General features: G+C 40.8%; 1 protein-coding gene across 11 annotated transcripts in view; it reads right to left on the reverse strand.

Annotated features, from left to right (window-relative positions):
* Positions 1 to 17,336, reverse strand: part of LOC133540738 (discs large homolog 1-like protein) — a 213,634-nt gene that overhangs the window by 92,969 nt on the left and 103,329 nt on the right. Inside the window, exons 1-2 of one of the 11 annotated variants that reach the window (XM_061883623.1) lie at positions 17,156 to 17,281; positions 15,976 to 16,041 (exon numbers count right to left, since the gene is read on the reverse strand). The exons of 9 other annotated variants lie outside the window; for them this stretch is intronic. In XM_061883623.1, the coding sequence (XP_061739607.1) occupies positions 15,976 to 16,041; positions 17,156 to 17,164 (75 nt within the window). In that variant the 5' untranslated portion in view covers positions 17,165 to 17,281. Of the gene's footprint in view, positions 1 to 14,162; positions 14,928 to 15,975; positions 16,042 to 17,155; positions 17,282 to 17,336 lie in introns of those variants that run through there. One more of the 11 variants, XM_061883622.1, reaches the window with a different exon arrangement.

A 17,336-nucleotide genomic window follows, 5' to 3' on the forward strand; every position in this document is an offset into this window, starting at 1 on the left:
ACCTTTACGCCTTGCCTGCGCCAACTTTCCTTTGCCTTCCGGGAAAAAAAACAACCCAAAATCCCCTTTTTGTATTATATTATATACATGGTTTTATATCTTGGCAAAAAAAAAAATCATCTTTCTCACTAATCTTCCGCTATGATGTATAGTCTCTGTGTGCAAGTAAGCATGTGGGAGGTGATGAAACACAGTTATGGTGTGAAAAATTATAAAAATTCAACTTTTCTTCTCTAAAAGATAACTACTTACTTAGGTCCAAAGTCCTATTAATTATACACTGCCACAATGGATTAGAAGTGAAAGAGCAAGCGTAGACTTTGAGCTTTACTTTAAGATCCATCTGAGCTCCAGACTACAGGCAGCAATCTACTGCAAATAATGAATATTTAATTGGAAATAAAAACAAATAAACAGAAATGTGCTCAAAAGTTTATTAATATACTCAGGCAGCCATCTACTGCAAATAATGAATATTTCATTGGAAATAAAGACAAACAGAAAAGTGCTCAGAAGTTGATCAATATACTCAGGCTGTTAAAGTTAAAACGTCATTAAATGCGATTAATCACAAAAATTAATCATGTAAAAACACAGATTTATAATGCAATCTGTACTTGGATCTTCTCATATTATTATTGTTTTGTTTCATTTTGATATCACTCTGTTGTTTGACGTGCTTATTTCCTGTTTTTGTTCGTTTCTATGGTTACTCATTAGTTCACCTGCTACTCACGGTCCTGCACACCTGCTTCAGATAATCACCTTCCCTTTATAAGCCTTCCCCTTTTCATTATTATTTCTGGGACTCTAGCTTGCTTTCACGCAACGTAATGTCAGGTATGTTTTTCTCCCTAGCTCATTAGCTAAGCCTCCTTGTCATCTTTACCTCAAATGCTAATCATCTTTGTTTTTACTTCTGTGCCTTCGTGCCAAGTCTTAGTTCTTTATATTTCCTAGCTCTCACGCTAGCGTCTTTTGTTTCCCTTTTAATTAGCTCCAGTATTTCTGTTCAGAGCTCCCCTTTTGTTAATAAATTTGTTAGAGCCTACCTTTGTTGTGTTCTTCGTTTTGACGCATACATGAGGGAATCGAACCCGGTACCACGATGCCGAACCGGCGTTACACATATGCTCCTTTATGTTTACAATGTATCATGGGCCGTTATATCGTCAATAATCAGGTCAATACATTCACCAGTGCAAAGATAAGCGAGGAGACCCCAATTGGTTTGCTCAGTGGCACATTTCACTTCAGAATACACCCATATGGGACTTTAAATCAAACTGTAACCAAGTTTCAAATAAATAACAGATGTTGCCTTTGTGTCAAATTACTCAGATTGTTTTTAAATGTACTTTAAATTATGCAAGGAAGTAATTTACTTTGTGATGAAAAGTGATAAATCAAAATTCAAATATGTGATTTATGTGACAGAAAAATTACATTTTGATAGCAATATAATATACCGAAATATCAACCCAGTTTTTAATAAGACATGAGTTATGTTATGGTATTTTACATGGTACCTAATTACTATGTAATAGGTGCCGTTTCATTGAATGAGTTGATCTATTAAACCAGGGTTGGCCAACCAGTCAGAGACTAAGAGCCACGTTTTTTTTACTGTGTTACTGCAAAGAGCCACATCCTACAAATGGGCACTCATGAACATCACCCCATCACTTCCTCACGCGCACAGGCACACACGCGCACGCACGCAAACACACACACACACACACACACACACACACACACACACCTCTGCTCAGACAGATGTATTGTTAATGTCACACACCAACATGACTCCTACAGTACTAAGACCACAGGCCAGTTATTTTCAACAATCTACATTGTGTGCACTGTCTTGCACTGTCTCACACACACAAACTCTCAGTTCAACCAAGTCCACCAAAAAAATATCATATTTTTTATGTTACTATGCATGTTGCTTAGTGGGACTTCTGGCATTCCTTGTGACGCTACCAAAAAAATATCATATTTTTTATGTTACTATGCATGTTGCTTAGTGGGACTTCTGGCATTCCTTGTGACGCTGAAGATTTGAAGCTTTGAAATGGGCTAATGACGCCTGACATGTAAGGCAGAATGGCTTGCCATTACGTTCAACAAAAAAATATAAACTCTCCCACTCTGTTAAAAATGTCCTGTGTTCTTCTTCATATTTTTGTTTTGCTGTGCTTTTTTTCCCTGCTAATTTGAGAGTGAAATTGTCACGAATTGTTTACTACTGTGATCTCACGCACATGCACATCTGACGTCACTCAAACCGGCTTCGGCTTCTTCTTCTAAAGTTAGACTTACTATACGTACCTCTTTTTCCCTGGACATGTCCTCTTTTACGGGGCTGTCCGGGCGGGGTTTCTTAAAGCGACCATATACTGCAGCATTCTTGAGGGAGTGACAGAGCACTACAAAGCAAAAAACAGCTGTGCAGGGCGAGAGCTCGTCTGTTGTGTTTTATTGAAATATAATTACCGTATTTCCTTGAATAGCCGCCGGGGCCCTAATTAATTTGAAACCTCTTCTCACTCCTGTGCTTATTCAAAGCATGCGGTAAAAGTAAGCAGGCGCTAATGATTTTAAAACCTCTTCTCACCCCTGCGCTTATCAATGGCATTCAGTAAAAAATTGAGTGTGATGAATAAATAAAAAATAATAAAAAAATATCCTGCGTCCGCGGCCTGGTGGTAGGGGACCACTGCTCTACAGCATGTCATCGCACCCACTTTTACACCATGCTGTCTGCGTGCCTGCCGGGATATATGCATTTCACTGCTTCTTATACGAGATTGCAATGCATACTTTGTCAACAGCCATACCTTTTACACTGATGGTTGTGATATAAACAACTTTAAAACTCTTACTAATGTGAACCCACACCAAGCACATTTCTGGAGAGCATTGGCTCTGTGGCACATTATAAACGCAGCATAGGGATTACCCATAATGCCGTGCATCCGTGACTCTTGGATATATTATACACGCGCCCCCAACCCTGCCCACCTCAACAAACGCACGGAGGGGGGGCGGTGGGCGGGGTTGGGGGCGCGTGTATAATATATCCAAGAGTCACGGATGCACGGCATTATGGGTTATCCCTATGCTGCGTTTATAATGTGCCACAGAGCCAATACTCTCCAGAAATGTGTTTGTTAGTTTTATTTGGTTAGGGTTGACAGAGTGTGGCGCATATTAGTAAGAGTGTTAAAATTGTTTTATATCACAACCATTAGTGTGATCTGTATGGCTGTGGAACAAAACCCCTGGTTTACACACAGTAAAGGCAAAATTAACTCCTCTGCCGCTTTGAAAATAACGATAGGGGAAGCGTCACTAGTGACGTCACGAATTTGACCCGGCAGTAAACGTAAGCATGTGCTTGTTAATTTGGTGAGCGAGATTTACCCGGCAGTAATTCAAGGCAGGCTATTCAAAGAAATAGGGTAACTTGTTTTGAGGCATTATTTATGTTTACATTGTATACAAGAGGTTATTTGGAATATTTCTACCACTGCACTTTTTCTAAAACTGTGAATGTTACAGAATATAAGTGTGACTTATTTTGTTGCACTGTCAAGCAGTGTTGCCATTACCGCACTTTGTGTGTCTTTTTATGCATTGAAATAAAAAAGAACACGCAATTCCTGAAGCCTGTGCGTCACCCGGACGCAAATTTTTGCTTGTTTTTTTATTGATTCGATTATCGCTTTTCCACCAGTGTTTTCTTTTGTTTAAATTTGTTTAAATTCCTGTCCCCGTTTATTGCGTTTTTTTGGTTATAAATGTTGATTCGCCCAAAGTTTTATCAATGACAAATACTGCCTCAGTTTGCCCTCAGACAAGATTACCGTGAGGAGCGGTCAACATAAACACTTCATGGTAAACAATAAGGCCCTAATAGAGTTGTTACAACTTTCCTGCTTCCAGCTCCCAAACCGTAGTCGAGGAGCGCCGGGGAGACGTTCCTCAAGGGGCCGTTGTACTTTGGGGGTAACAGCCTTCACTTTACCCAGCAGTGGGTCTTTACAGCTACGGACTTGAGGGTGAATGACGAGGCCGGCGGTTTGTTGCAACGTTGTGACTTCACATTTGTGTCTTGCACGCAGCTATTCATCCAAGCTACTAGCAACTGCAGGCACTCACTGTTACCGCTCCCTCACCTCTCTCGCCCACCCACTCACTGACGTCACTCACCACACATGTGGTTATATCTTAAAGGGCCACACACACCCACACACACACACACACACACACACACACACACACACACACACACACACACACACACACACACACACACACACACACACACACGCTACTCTCATAACAGAGTTAAGAGCCGCATGAAACCAGCCAGAGTCACATGAGGCTCGCGAGCCGCGGGTTGGCCAGATCTGTATTAAACTATCTTACCATTAAACCTCACAGATATTTTACTAAAGTCCTTTTTAAGCATCTCTCTCTCCATCAACCAATTCACTACTCAGGCTGTCTATCCCTTCTACCTCCATTTCCTGTGACCACTAAACACTCTTTAAGGCTTTTAGAGCTCCTTCTTAAGCGCCATGACTTTCATACCTCTGTTTTACCACTCATCAATTATACACCAACAGAGTGGGGACATATAAGAGAATCACTGCAAAGCAAAACAATGGACAAAGGAAGGGTTAGACCTTATAGATATTAACAAGGTGTGGTCGGAAACACATTGATTATCTACCAACAATGGTAATCTACCGGTATAAGCAAAAGAACAGAGGCATCGGAAAACATGACATTTTTCCTGGGTCAATATTCAGTTTTGATTCCCACTGTAAGGGTTTGCAAAACTATAGGCATGTTTTTCCTGCAGAAATCACCTCTCATTCACCATAAATCACATACCTCATCCACCGTAAACTAGAAAATATTTATGAATACATTATAATACAGCATAAGATGCACATTGATACTTCATATGGCCTCGTTCCTGGGTTCAGTTTAGTTCAGTTTCAGTTTATTTCGAACATGCATACGATACAATGTAGTGCATCACATACTTCCAGTTGTTTCATTACAGCATGTACGAAAAGGAGTCGGAAGAAGCTGAGTTTATTTAATCCTACCCCTTTTCATACCATAGTAATTTAATCAAATTTTCTTGTCCTCTGTAACAGAACAGTGAATAAATAAATTATATACCATAGTATGTAAACAAATGTGAAGTGCATAAATAATCTTTATCTCAAAAGAAAAAAAAGGGTTAAAGATGTTCATCATAATTATTTGTCTGTGTACTTTGTGAACACTTGGAGTTTAAACAGTTTCTTAGACTGAATCATATTGGTTCTTTGTTTGATTTATTCGGTTAATGCATTCCATAATTTAATTCCACATATGGATATACTCAAGGTTTTAAGTGTTGGGCATACAAATGTGTTAAATTAGATTTTCCATCAATCCATCCATCCATCCATCCATCCATTTTCTACCGCTTATTCCCTTTTGGGCTCGCGGGGGGCGCCGTAGCCTATCTCAGCTATTTTCCTTAAAATTATATTTTGCCTCTTTTGTTGAGAATAATTGTTGTACATTCTTGGGTAGCAGGTTATAGTTTGCTTTGTACATACGTTTGGCTGCTTGAAAATGCACCAAATAGTTGAACTTCATTTAAAAAGGGTTTGTATGTTCTCTATATCCAACATTATGTATTATCCGAATTGATCTTTTTTGTAACATATTTTTGCAATGAAGGCTGATAAAAAATGATTGAAAGCACCACTCTACATAGCAACTGACGCTGTGGTCAAAATTGGAATTGCCACAAAACACACTTTAAGATATTCACTGTACTGCCATCTGGCGTCTAAAGTAGATAGTGCACCCCCTCACGTTTCATGTGTCAGGTAAACCGTGAAGAATGGAACCATAAGAATCCCCTTTGGTGTGCCGTCAGGGCCAGCAAGGCCTTCTCTGCTGGCCTAACATAACCAGAAATCATGATCATATTCCTTTCTTTTTGACTGTACTTAAATGTATAATGTATTTATATTATTCACATGTGAATAATGCTTCATAATAGACTGTATTTGTTATTTGCATGTGAATAATGCTGTACAATGATTGTATTTATATTATTTAAATGTGAATAATGCTGAATTATATATTGTATTTATATTATTCACATGTAAAAAAAATACTTTGGTGTTTATTGTCTATTTTGAGCAAACTGTGGTACTGAATTTTCCCCAGGGATCAATAAAGTCCTTTCTATTCTATTTTATTCTATTCTATTCTAAATATTAAATTATTTTTTGGATTTACTTCCCCTAATTATTTAGAATTATTCAGATTATCTTAATGTCATATTATACTCATTCAAGTGGTGTTGCTTTTAGTTTTAGTTTGTATCCAATCAGAATTCAGCTAGCTTATGTTGCCATGCTGTACCAAATCTGCCAGACGCCTTCAGAATCAACAATGCGGGCGTCCGTGCACTGTAAGCGAACGGGCACGTACAGTGATAAACAGTGATTGTCAGTAAGGCCTTCTAGGTGGCCTCATGTTGAACGTGACATTTACGTGTCCTGTGATTGGATACTCATCGGGACTGTTAGCGGATGAATTTAGTTGTAAACTCTTGTTGCTAAAGTGTGTCACGCTTGTCATTTAACTAACATTGTTACATGTGTATGTCACTATCATGTGGTCAGGACAGTTAAAATATGTACTTTGAATCAAATTTTATTGACCGGAAGTTGCATTAGCCGAGCACTGTAATTTACGGTATGAGTTTTATTGCTGATGCACTATAATAGATTTTTAAATGCACCAGAAAATAACCTGTTTTGTATACCGTTGATGTGATTCAATGGACAGTAGGGTGTACAAACCCCGTTTCCATATGAGTTGGGAAATTGTGTTAGATGTAAATATGAACGGAATACAATGATTTGCAAATCATTTTCAACCCATATTCAGTTGAACATTCTACAAAGACAACATATTTGATGTTCAAACTGATAAACATTTCTTTTTTTGCAAATAATCATTAACTTTAGAATTTGATGCCAGCAACACATGACAAAGAAGATGGGAAAGGTGGCAATAAATACTGAAAAAGATGAGGAATGCTCATCAAACACTTATTAGGAACATCCCACAGGTGTTCAGGCTAATTGGGAACAGGTGGGTGCCATGATTGAGTATAAAAACAGCTTCTCAAAAATTGCTCAGTCTTTTACAAGAAAGGATGGGGCGAGGTAAACCCCTTTGTCCACAACTGCGTGAGAAAATAGTCAAACAGTTTAGGAACAATGTTTCTCAAAGTGCAATTGCAAGAAATTTAGTGATTTCAACATCTACGGTCCATAATATCATCAAAAGGCTCAGAGAATCTGGAGAAATCATTCCACGTAAGCGGCATGGCCGGAAACCAACATTGAATGACCGTGACCTTTGGTCCCTCAGATGGAACTGTATTAAAAACCGACATCAATCTCTAAAGGATATCACCACATGGGCTCAGGAAAACTTCAGAAAACCACTGTCACTAAATACAAATTGTCGCTTCATCTGTAAGTGCAAGTTAAAGCTCTACTATGCAAAGCGAAAGCCATTCATCAACAACATCCAAAATTGCCACAGTTTTTTCTGGGCCCGAGATCATCTAAGATGGACTGATGCAAAGTGGAAAAGTGTTCGTGGGCTGACGAGTCCACATTTCAAAATAGTTTTGGAAATATTCGACATTGTGTCATCCGGACCAAAGGGGAAGCGAACCATCCAGACTGTTATTGACGCAAAGTTTAAAAGCCAGCATCTGTGATGGTATGAGGGTGCATTAGTGCCCAAGGCATGGGTAACTTACACAACTGTGAAGGCACCATTAATGCTGAAAGGAACATACAGTTTTTGGAACAACATAATCTGCCATCTAAGCGCTGTCTTTTTCACTTCAACTGTGAGAGACAGAATGTGAAAAATAAAATCCAGGAATTCACATTGTAGGGATTTTAAAGAATTTATTTGTAAATTATGGTGGAAAATAGATATTTGGTCAACCATTCAAAGCTCTCACTGATGGGGGGAGGTTTTGGCTCAAAATCTCACGATACATGGCCCCATTCATTCTTTCCTTAACACGGATCAATCGTCCTGTCCCCTTAGCAGAAAAACAGCCCCAAAGCATGATGTTTCCACCCCCATGATTCACAGTAGGTATTGTGTTCTTGGGATGCAACTCAGTATTCTTCTTCCTCCAAACACGACGAGTTTGGATACATGGATGATACAGCAGAGGATTGGGAGACTTTTGGGCTGCACCACATATTATACTGTGCTCCTTAAAAAAGGCAGAGCACAGTATAATACAACAAATCTAAAATTGACCAAACGATCTTCAAAAAAAGTGAGCATGAAAAAACAAAAGGGTTTTATTGGTCCTCTCTATGTGCACATGGATTTTGGATGAAAAGGAGCAGCTAGGTATTTCGATGATTTACTATGAATTATGCAATGCTGCTACCATGGTCACAACATAGTTTAACATTAGAAATGGTGAAGCAGCACAGTGGTACATGGAGTGATTTATGCTGTCTTACGGTTACGGCGCACCCGCAGTCCGCTTTTCCCTCTTCTGCAGGAGCCCCTAAAAGCTCTACTGAGAGCACCGCTAGACACTCCCCCACACACGCTGCGCAGACCTTGCCCAAGCGCTGCCACAGCCGGAGGCAATCTGCAATCAACGCACCTGTTTTTAATGCAGGGCGACAGGATAAAGAGTCTCGCCGCTGACTTCTCCTTGTCAGAACGGAGCCTTGTGTACAGTAAGCTTTGCGTCTCTGACCTACATCCTGCCCTCTCTCGTTTGCTTGTCTCCCTCGTGCCTTGTCCTGATCATCCTTGTTGTCTCTTGTCCCCCACAGCCTTCGTGTCTCAGTTTTTGCTGTGCGCTTCTGCTGCTGCTCGCTCCCCTAGACCTCGTTTGCCTTCCCCGATCCTTGACCCCACGCTTGGACTTCTGGACGCCTCTCTCCTGCCCCACGACCCCGCTCGGACCCCGGACCTCTTTCCCCTCTGGAGTTGTTCGCTGCCGCATCCAACACGCACTCCAACAAACCCTCCAGTATTTACATAAGGTTAATTTCCACACATAGTATTCCATTCACACACAGTTGAGCTTGATCCTCAGTTGTCGTGCTGTCTCCTTCCCCCCATTTCGACACATGACAGTACGTTCCAACCAAGATGGAACCAGACGGTACACCAAGGTCCCAGGCCGGCCCTCTGTCCCGGAATTCCCCCACTACTGACTTGTTAGCCATCCAGTCTGTCCTACGCCAACATCAGACCCGTTTTTCTAACCTGGAGGACAAATTGGATGTCGCCTTCGCTAGCCTGTTGTCTACGTTAGACACCCTTTTTGTGTTTATGTTTTCCCTTCTCTCAGGACCTGCATTAAAGTGGGCCACATCAGCTCTTAGCAATACTTTTGGACTAAATTCTGACTACGCAGATTTTCGTAGAGAATTTCTGGGGGTATTTGATCACCCTGCTGACGGAAAGGACACCGCTTTCCGACTTCACTCCCTCCGACAGGGCCCCCGCTACGTGGCCGCTTACACCTTGGAATTCCGCACCCTGGCGGCTGATAGTGGATGGGGTGACAAAGCATTTCAGAGCGCCTACAGGAGAGGACTTAGTGAGACTATTAAGGACGGATTGCTGCGGGATAGGCCGTCCTCTTGATTGTCCTTGTCTATTGTCCCCCACAGCCTGCGTGTCTCAGTTTTTGCTATGCGCTTCTGCTGCTGCTCCTTCCCCTGGACCTCAATTGCCTCCCACGATCCTTGACCCCACGCTTGGACTTCTGGATGCCTCTCTCCTGCCCCACAACCCCGCTCTGACCCCGGACCTCTTTGCTATTTCCCCTCTGGACTTGCTCGCTGCCGCATCCAGAACGCACTCCAACAAACCCTCAGTTATTTACATGAGGTTCATTTCCACACATAGTATTCCATTCACACACATAGTAGCATACAGACCCACGTAATCATCAAGTACTCAATAAAACCCGTGAGCTTGATCCTCAGTTGTCGTGCCGTGTCCTTCCCCCCTGTCGACACATAAGACTTACAGCACAAAGGTTTAGGATACAGCTTAAAATCTCAATGTGGATTTTGCATCTTGTCACTGTTACACACAGGTAATCTCCGCGTTATCTTCCTTCCACAGTCCAAAAAAACGAACTTTATGCCCAGTTAATTAAAACTTTGAAAGGTGACTAGGGTGAAGATGTGAGTGTGAAATGTTGTCCTTTTTTTTGCGTCGGCCCTGCAATTGACTGCTGATCAGTCCAGCGCACAATTTGGGTGGATGGAATTGAGAAAAAAAATTTAAAAATTGTAATTGTTTTTACTACGAGCAGCTAAAAACTCTAATGAATGTGTTCTTGTAGCATTTGTGTTTTATGGATCCTTAATCTACAAATATAGGTGTACAGTGGCATCTTGATGTTTGTATGCTCCGTTTTTGTAGTGTTCGGTTTTTAAAAATAACTGGCAAAATATGCCTCGGATTTTGTCTAACATACTAGTCTGTTAGCACGTTGTAACGTGTTTCCAAAGAAAGAATCCTACGCATAAGGGGCTCAGTCTCTATGAATAATGGATAGTGGTTATTTTATAAGTTAGGACACTGTAGATTCCAGCTAGGGAGTCCTTTAATTATCTGTTTGTATGTTTGTGCGAGTGGTTTATAGTATAAATTCATAGAGTGCACAAATAACGATGAACAACTCAGTTTTTCTCCTTTCTTGCTCTTATCAACCATTGTGTGCCCTGTGCTGATGCGGCGCTGTGTATTTCTAAGTGTTTGGTGAATTAGTCTATAGATCAACATTAATAAAGAAGGTGAGAAACACTCGTGATGTGTGGTAAATTACAAAGGTAGAGTCTTTTACTACAGGATTGCAATAAAAGGGTTCCTAAAACACAGGTTGCAGGGGGAGTGGTTTAGGAGAGACAAAGTGTTCCATGTCTTTGTAAGAGCAGGGGTGTCAAACTCTTTTTAGCTTAGGGGCCACATGGAGTAAAATCTGTTCCCAGGCAAGCCGAACTGATAAAATCATGGCATAATAATAAAAAAAATTCAAATACAACTTCAAAATTGTTTTCTTCTTACTTTGGCCAAAATTAGACCAAGCACGATCTAAAAATGTACACAATACAAATAATCCTCTTGGCAAAATACTTCAAGTTAGTTGAAAATTCTGAGCATATAATTGGTTTCTAAAAACACTATGAGGAACACTATGAACTTAGACATTTTACTCAGTGTATTTACAAAGCCATTAAACTTTAAGCACTTCCTGTTTAGCATTCTCATTTGGCAGTTCATCATTAAAAATAGGTTTAGAGAACCCACAGTGTTTCCTCCTACCGCCAGAAACTTGTGAAAATAGAACAAACAACAAACGTAGAAACTCACATTTTTAAAATGGAGTTCAGGGTGCGCATCGCACCATCAACCAATTGCGAGTGTTGCACGGAACTCTTACTACTAGGAAGATGATGGTCATGTTGACTTAAGTCTGTGCATTTTACCATCTTATTTTATCTGTTGAGTGGATTATTTACAATAAAAAAGGTATTGTGCTTCGCCACAGCATTAGTCAGCCGCCAGCCGCCAGCCGCCAGCCGCCAGCCGCCAGGAGCAGCTGATTTCTTACACCTGCGCTGATTGGAGTAGCTTCAGCCAATCCAGAGGGTACTTAAAGTTAGCTGACACGTCGTCTTTAAACAGTGTAATGTGGGTTACACTGGAATTGCTATTGTGACTTGTGTACACATTTAGAATAGCAGTTTCTTTCATTAAACAATTGAAGCTAATTTTTATACTCAGCAGACAAATTTTGTGGCACGCCGGCCGGATAAAACCTTTTCGCAGGCCTGATATGTCCCACTGGCCATACATTTGACACCCCTAGACTAAAGCAAAACCACATTTATGTGGTTCTATAATGCAACACACATGCAATGACAAAAGCATGAAACCACATTCGAGGTCAGCTGTCACAACATATTTTAGGTGTGATGTAGGGATGCAACTAACAACTATTTTGATAGTCGACTAGTCATCGACTATCTTAACGATTAGTCAAATTATAAAGCAAACACATAATTTAGCCATCAACTTTTGAATTCAGCTTGAGATATTTGTACCCATTTTCTTACTTACAACAAAGGTGAATAATTTGTTCATAAATAAGTATTCATACTGTAACTATGCTGCTCATTAGGCTGTTAAAATATTGTAATAACTATTGAACTTTTGTCCACTTAAAAGTAAGCACAGAAAAAGTGCAAAATAAAATAACAAGACTAGTATGCTCAAAAATTAAATAAGCATTTTGTGATGATGTATTTAAAATATACAATGATATATTAACTCCTGGCCTTTTTTGCACTCTGATAGACTCAATGCAAATATTTGTATCATTGATTAATTCTTAACATTTAGCTATCTAGTAGATTGTATGTTCAATCTTATGATACTGGCACATTGGTGACTAATGTTTAGTGTGTGTGTGTGTGTGTGTGTGCGTGCATGCGTGCGTGCGTGCGTGCGTGCGTGCGTGCGTGCGTGCGTGCGTGCGTGCGTGCGTGCGTGCGTGTGTGTGTGTGTGTGCCTGCGGTTGATATTGTGCCTTTCTTCATTGCATTGCAAATTGACGCTGATTTAAAAGCACTTCAATTGATTTAAACTAAGTTTTGTTGTCTGACTTTGGCTAAAATGACATTTAAATTTATTTTTCACACAACTTTGTCTTACACTTGTTTGCTAGCTAGCAAGGTAAGGTACAAGCTAACTGTCTAACAGAGTTGAGACCGCATCCTCCAGATGTCCGACATTCATCCGCTTTTAATGCTCCCATATCACAGATATAGTGTGATGAAAGCAGAATATGCTTTGGAAAATTGGCAAGGAAGTCATATTTTTTTAACAAGAATAGGAGAAAATATTCCCACACTTTACCAAGTATTCAGCCGCAATGTAGATGCGAGTGGCGGTGCAGACACGCGCCCTATGGAAAAACACGAGCGAAAACGTCACGACGTATGTTGACAAATGTGTTTGTCTGCGCCAAATTTTATTATTGACATTTGTTGACTACGTTGACGAATCCTGGACATCTAGTGGGATATACTTTTTAATTATTATCTTTAATATAATCTACTTTATACTAAGTTTGAAGAATATCAGTGGGATATTTTGACCTTTTAACATCCTGTGTTATACCATACAAACCGAATATAGGATCTGGTTTAGTGTTGCTATCCCTGGGAATATGTCATTATTGAGTAGTGTGTGTATGTTTATAGTATGTACATAAACACTGTACACTGAAATTCATCTGTTCGGCACACTGGTTTTAACTTTTTTGTAGCGATATTTTTATTCAATATCGCCTAACCATCTCATGCCATTGGTCTGTTAATCTAAATTCAAACTTTGCCATGCAAAAAATCTCATCTTATTGTGTCACACACAATGTCCAAGCTCAGTTCCATCAAATATTTCAATGAAATACACAGCTGCCTAAACGTGACTTTGAACCGTGTCTGCCGATGTTATGAAAGAAACTCTAACTAGGAGTCTTTCTAATAACTTGTTTGGGGACCATCCTAGTCACGACTGTTGTGTCCTTGGGCAAGACACTTCACCCTTGCTCCTGATGGGTCGTGGTTAGGGTCTTGCATGGCAGCTCCTGCCATCAGTGTGTGAATATGTGTGAATGTGCAAACAATGTCAAAGCGCTTTGAGTACCTTGAAGGTAGAAAGGTGCTATACAAGTATAACCCATTTACACACACTCACGCATACACGCGCACACACACACACACACCACCGCACAACACAAAAACCCATATTAAATTACACTTCCCACCCTGATCCACTGCCCTCCCTCGAGCAAATCCACACACACACACACACACACACACACACACACACACACACACACACACACACACACACACACACACACACACACAGACAGACAGACAGACAGACAGACACACAGACACACACACACACACACACACACACACACACACACACACACACAGACACACACAGCATGTGACTTGTGTTACCTGGTTTGAAGTAATACAGTCAGTGAAGGCACTCCTTTTGGAGAAGAACATAAGGAGCTGTTGCCAGCGGGAGGAGGATGTAGAAGGAGAGGAGGAAGCAGGTGACGAGGTGGAGGGGGAGGAGTTGTGTGGATGTGCTATCTCCTCGGAGGAGCCACGTTTGGGTCCGAACTTTTGCTTGACTCCTATCCCTGCACCCTGACCCCCAGGGGTTCCACCCCCTCTCCCACTGCGGGGATAAAGAGTATTGTTCCCAAAAATATAGTTCATCTTCTATGCTGTCTCCTTTAGCTTTTTTTCATCTGAATGTCAATCAAGAGTTCATATTGTACCACTTATCCATTGCTCTAGAGTTGATGTATTTTCCCTCGCCAGTATGGATTTGCCATCAACGTGATAGTACAACCTTGTCTCGCTACTTTGACCACATTCTGCAAAGAATTAATGTGGCGTTTGTATGTTCAATTTTCTTTTACCAATTCCCATTGCTTTTGTCTTCTTAAGCTCCCCAAATATCACAAGAGCAGCTGGCAATCAAATAATTTTGCATGAGGTAGTAAGTAAAAGCGTTCATTTACAGTTGGAACATCAGGCTTTCTTTGTGTGTCCAGTCCATTTGATCAGCAGCTTTTCGTCCATCATTTCGTCCATTGTCCCAACTTCTTTCTAGCTTGGAGAAAGCTTAAGCATCGCCATTTCTTCTCTCTTGAACCCAACCATCCAACCATAAGATAAAGTGTGGGCTGCACAACATAAAAATAACACTTGATTATTTAAAGGAACTCACTCTTCTCTGTTCTCCTCCAAACCCACCTCCTTACCCACTTTCTTCTCTCCTCTCTGACTGATTTTTCAAGGAAATGGCCGGTCAGTCGCACCTCTGCCTTTTTGTGTGCGCCCATTAAAAACGGTTGGATGAAATATGGGGCTGATGAGTAGCTGGACAGATGCAGGCATTCTGAAGTGGGAGGATGGGTTAAAGAATCATGCTGCGACTCTTCAGCTTCTACCTCGTCCCTCCTACATATCTCATCTCACTCTAAGTCACTCTCCTCCCATCTCTCAGTAAATTATGCTGTCTCTCTTCCTCGTTTCCTTTCTGAGCTCACCTCCACCCACTCTCTCTCTCTCTCTCTCTCTCTCTCTCTCTCTCTCTCTCTCTCTCTCTCCCTCTCTCTCTCTCTAAATTGTCTTATAGAGTCTTTTGAAGCTGCAATTTGACTCCTCTCAGCCTTTTTCACTGGCAGACACCATTACTAGTTAAAGCCACGCCTTTGTGCTCCAACAACCGATATGGCTAAATCTGTTAAAAATGCATTCTCATTAAAGGCCTACTGAAATGAGATTTTCTTATTTAAACGGGGATAGCAGGACCATTCTATGTGTCATACTTGATCATTTCGCGATATCGCCATATTTTTGCTGAAAGGATTTAGTAGAGAACATCCACGAGAAAGTTTGCAACTTTCGGTGCTAAGACAAAAGCCCTGCCTCTACCGTAAGTCGCAGACGATGACGTCGCAAGTGTGGGGGCTCCTCACATATTCACATTGTTTATGATGGGAGCCTCCAACAAAAAGTGACCGAGAAAACAACAATTTACCCATTAATTAGAGCGAGGATGAAAAATTCGTGTTTGACGATATTGATAGCGACGGACTAGAAAAAAAAAAAAGAAAAAAAAGTTTAAAAAAAACAAACGCGATTGCATTGGGACGGATTCTGATGTTTTTAGACACATTTAGTAGGATACTTTTGAGAAATCCCTTATCTTTCCATTGTGTTGCCAGTGTTTTAGTGAGTTAAATAGTACCTGATAGTCGGAAGGGTTTCTCCACGGGTGTCTTGACGCGCAGTGTCTCAGGGGAGTCGACGGCAGCTATGGACGGGGCAAGCTTAGCGTTTCTCCGGTAAGAAGCGACTTTTTAACCACAATTTTCTCACCGAAACCTGCTGTTTGACATTCCGTCGTGTTTCATGTTCGCTTGACCGCGCTCTGATCCATAGTAAATTTTTACCTCCAGTAATTTTAAACAAGGAATCACCGTGTGTTTGTGTGGCTAAAGGCCAATGCTTCCCAACTCCATCTTGCTACTTTGACTTCTCCAATATTAATTGAACAAATTGCAAAAGATTCAGCAACACAGTTCTACAAAATACTGTATAATTATGCCGTTAAAGCAGACGACATTTAGCTGTGTGTGTGCGTAGTGCTCATACTTCCTAAAAACCTGTGACGTCTTGCGTACACGTCATCATTACACGACGTTTTCAAGACGAAACTCCCGGGAAATTTAAAATTGCAATTTTAGTAAACTAAAAAGGCCGTATTGGCATGTGTTGCAATGTTAATATTTCATCATTGATATATAAACTATCAGACTGCGTGGTGGGTAGTAGTGGGTTTCAGAAGGCCTTTAAAGGCCTACTGAAAGTGGGTTTCAGTAAACCTTTAAAGGCCTACTACTACCCACCACGCAGTCTGGTAGTTTATATATCAATGATGAAATACTAACATTGCAACACATGCCAATACGGCCTTTTTAGTTTACTAAATTGCAATTTTAAATTTACCGCAAAGTATCCTGTTAAAAATGTCACGGAATGATGACACGGAATGATGACACGTATAACGACGCGTGCGCATGACGTCACCGGTGGTAGCGGACATGTTCTTCCAGCACCGATCACGGCTAAGAGTAGTCTGTTTTTATCGTATAATTACACAGTATTCTGGACATCTGTGTTGCTGAATCTTTTGCAATTTGTTCAATTAATAATGGAGAGTACAAAGAAGAAAGATGTTGGTGGAAAGCGGTGTATTGCAGCCAGCTGTAGCAACACAAACACAGTCTGTGTTTCTTTGTTTACATTTCCTAAGGATGACGGTGAAGCATTAATATGGAACAGAGCGGTCAAGCGAACATGGTTCTCTACCACATGTCAACCGGCAGGTTTCGGTGAGAATATTGTGGTAATAAATCGTCTCTTACCGTAAACATGAGCGTAGCTTTTGTCGTTCCTCCTGCAGCTGTCAAAGAGGCAGCTGCGACTTTCTTGGCTCCTCCGTGGCTTCCCTCAGATACACTGGCTGTCACCACACCCCTCCGACTTTCAGGTATAACTATATAATCTCACGAAAACACTAGTAACAAAATAAGCAGATAAGGGATT

This window comes from Nerophis ophidion, linkage group LG22 (assembly GCF_033978795.1).
Source record: "Nerophis ophidion isolate RoL-2023_Sa linkage group LG22, RoL_Noph_v1.0, whole genome shotgun sequence".
In the NCBI taxonomy this organism is placed as follows: Eukaryota; Metazoa; Chordata; class Actinopteri; order Syngnathiformes; family Syngnathidae; genus Nerophis; species Nerophis ophidion.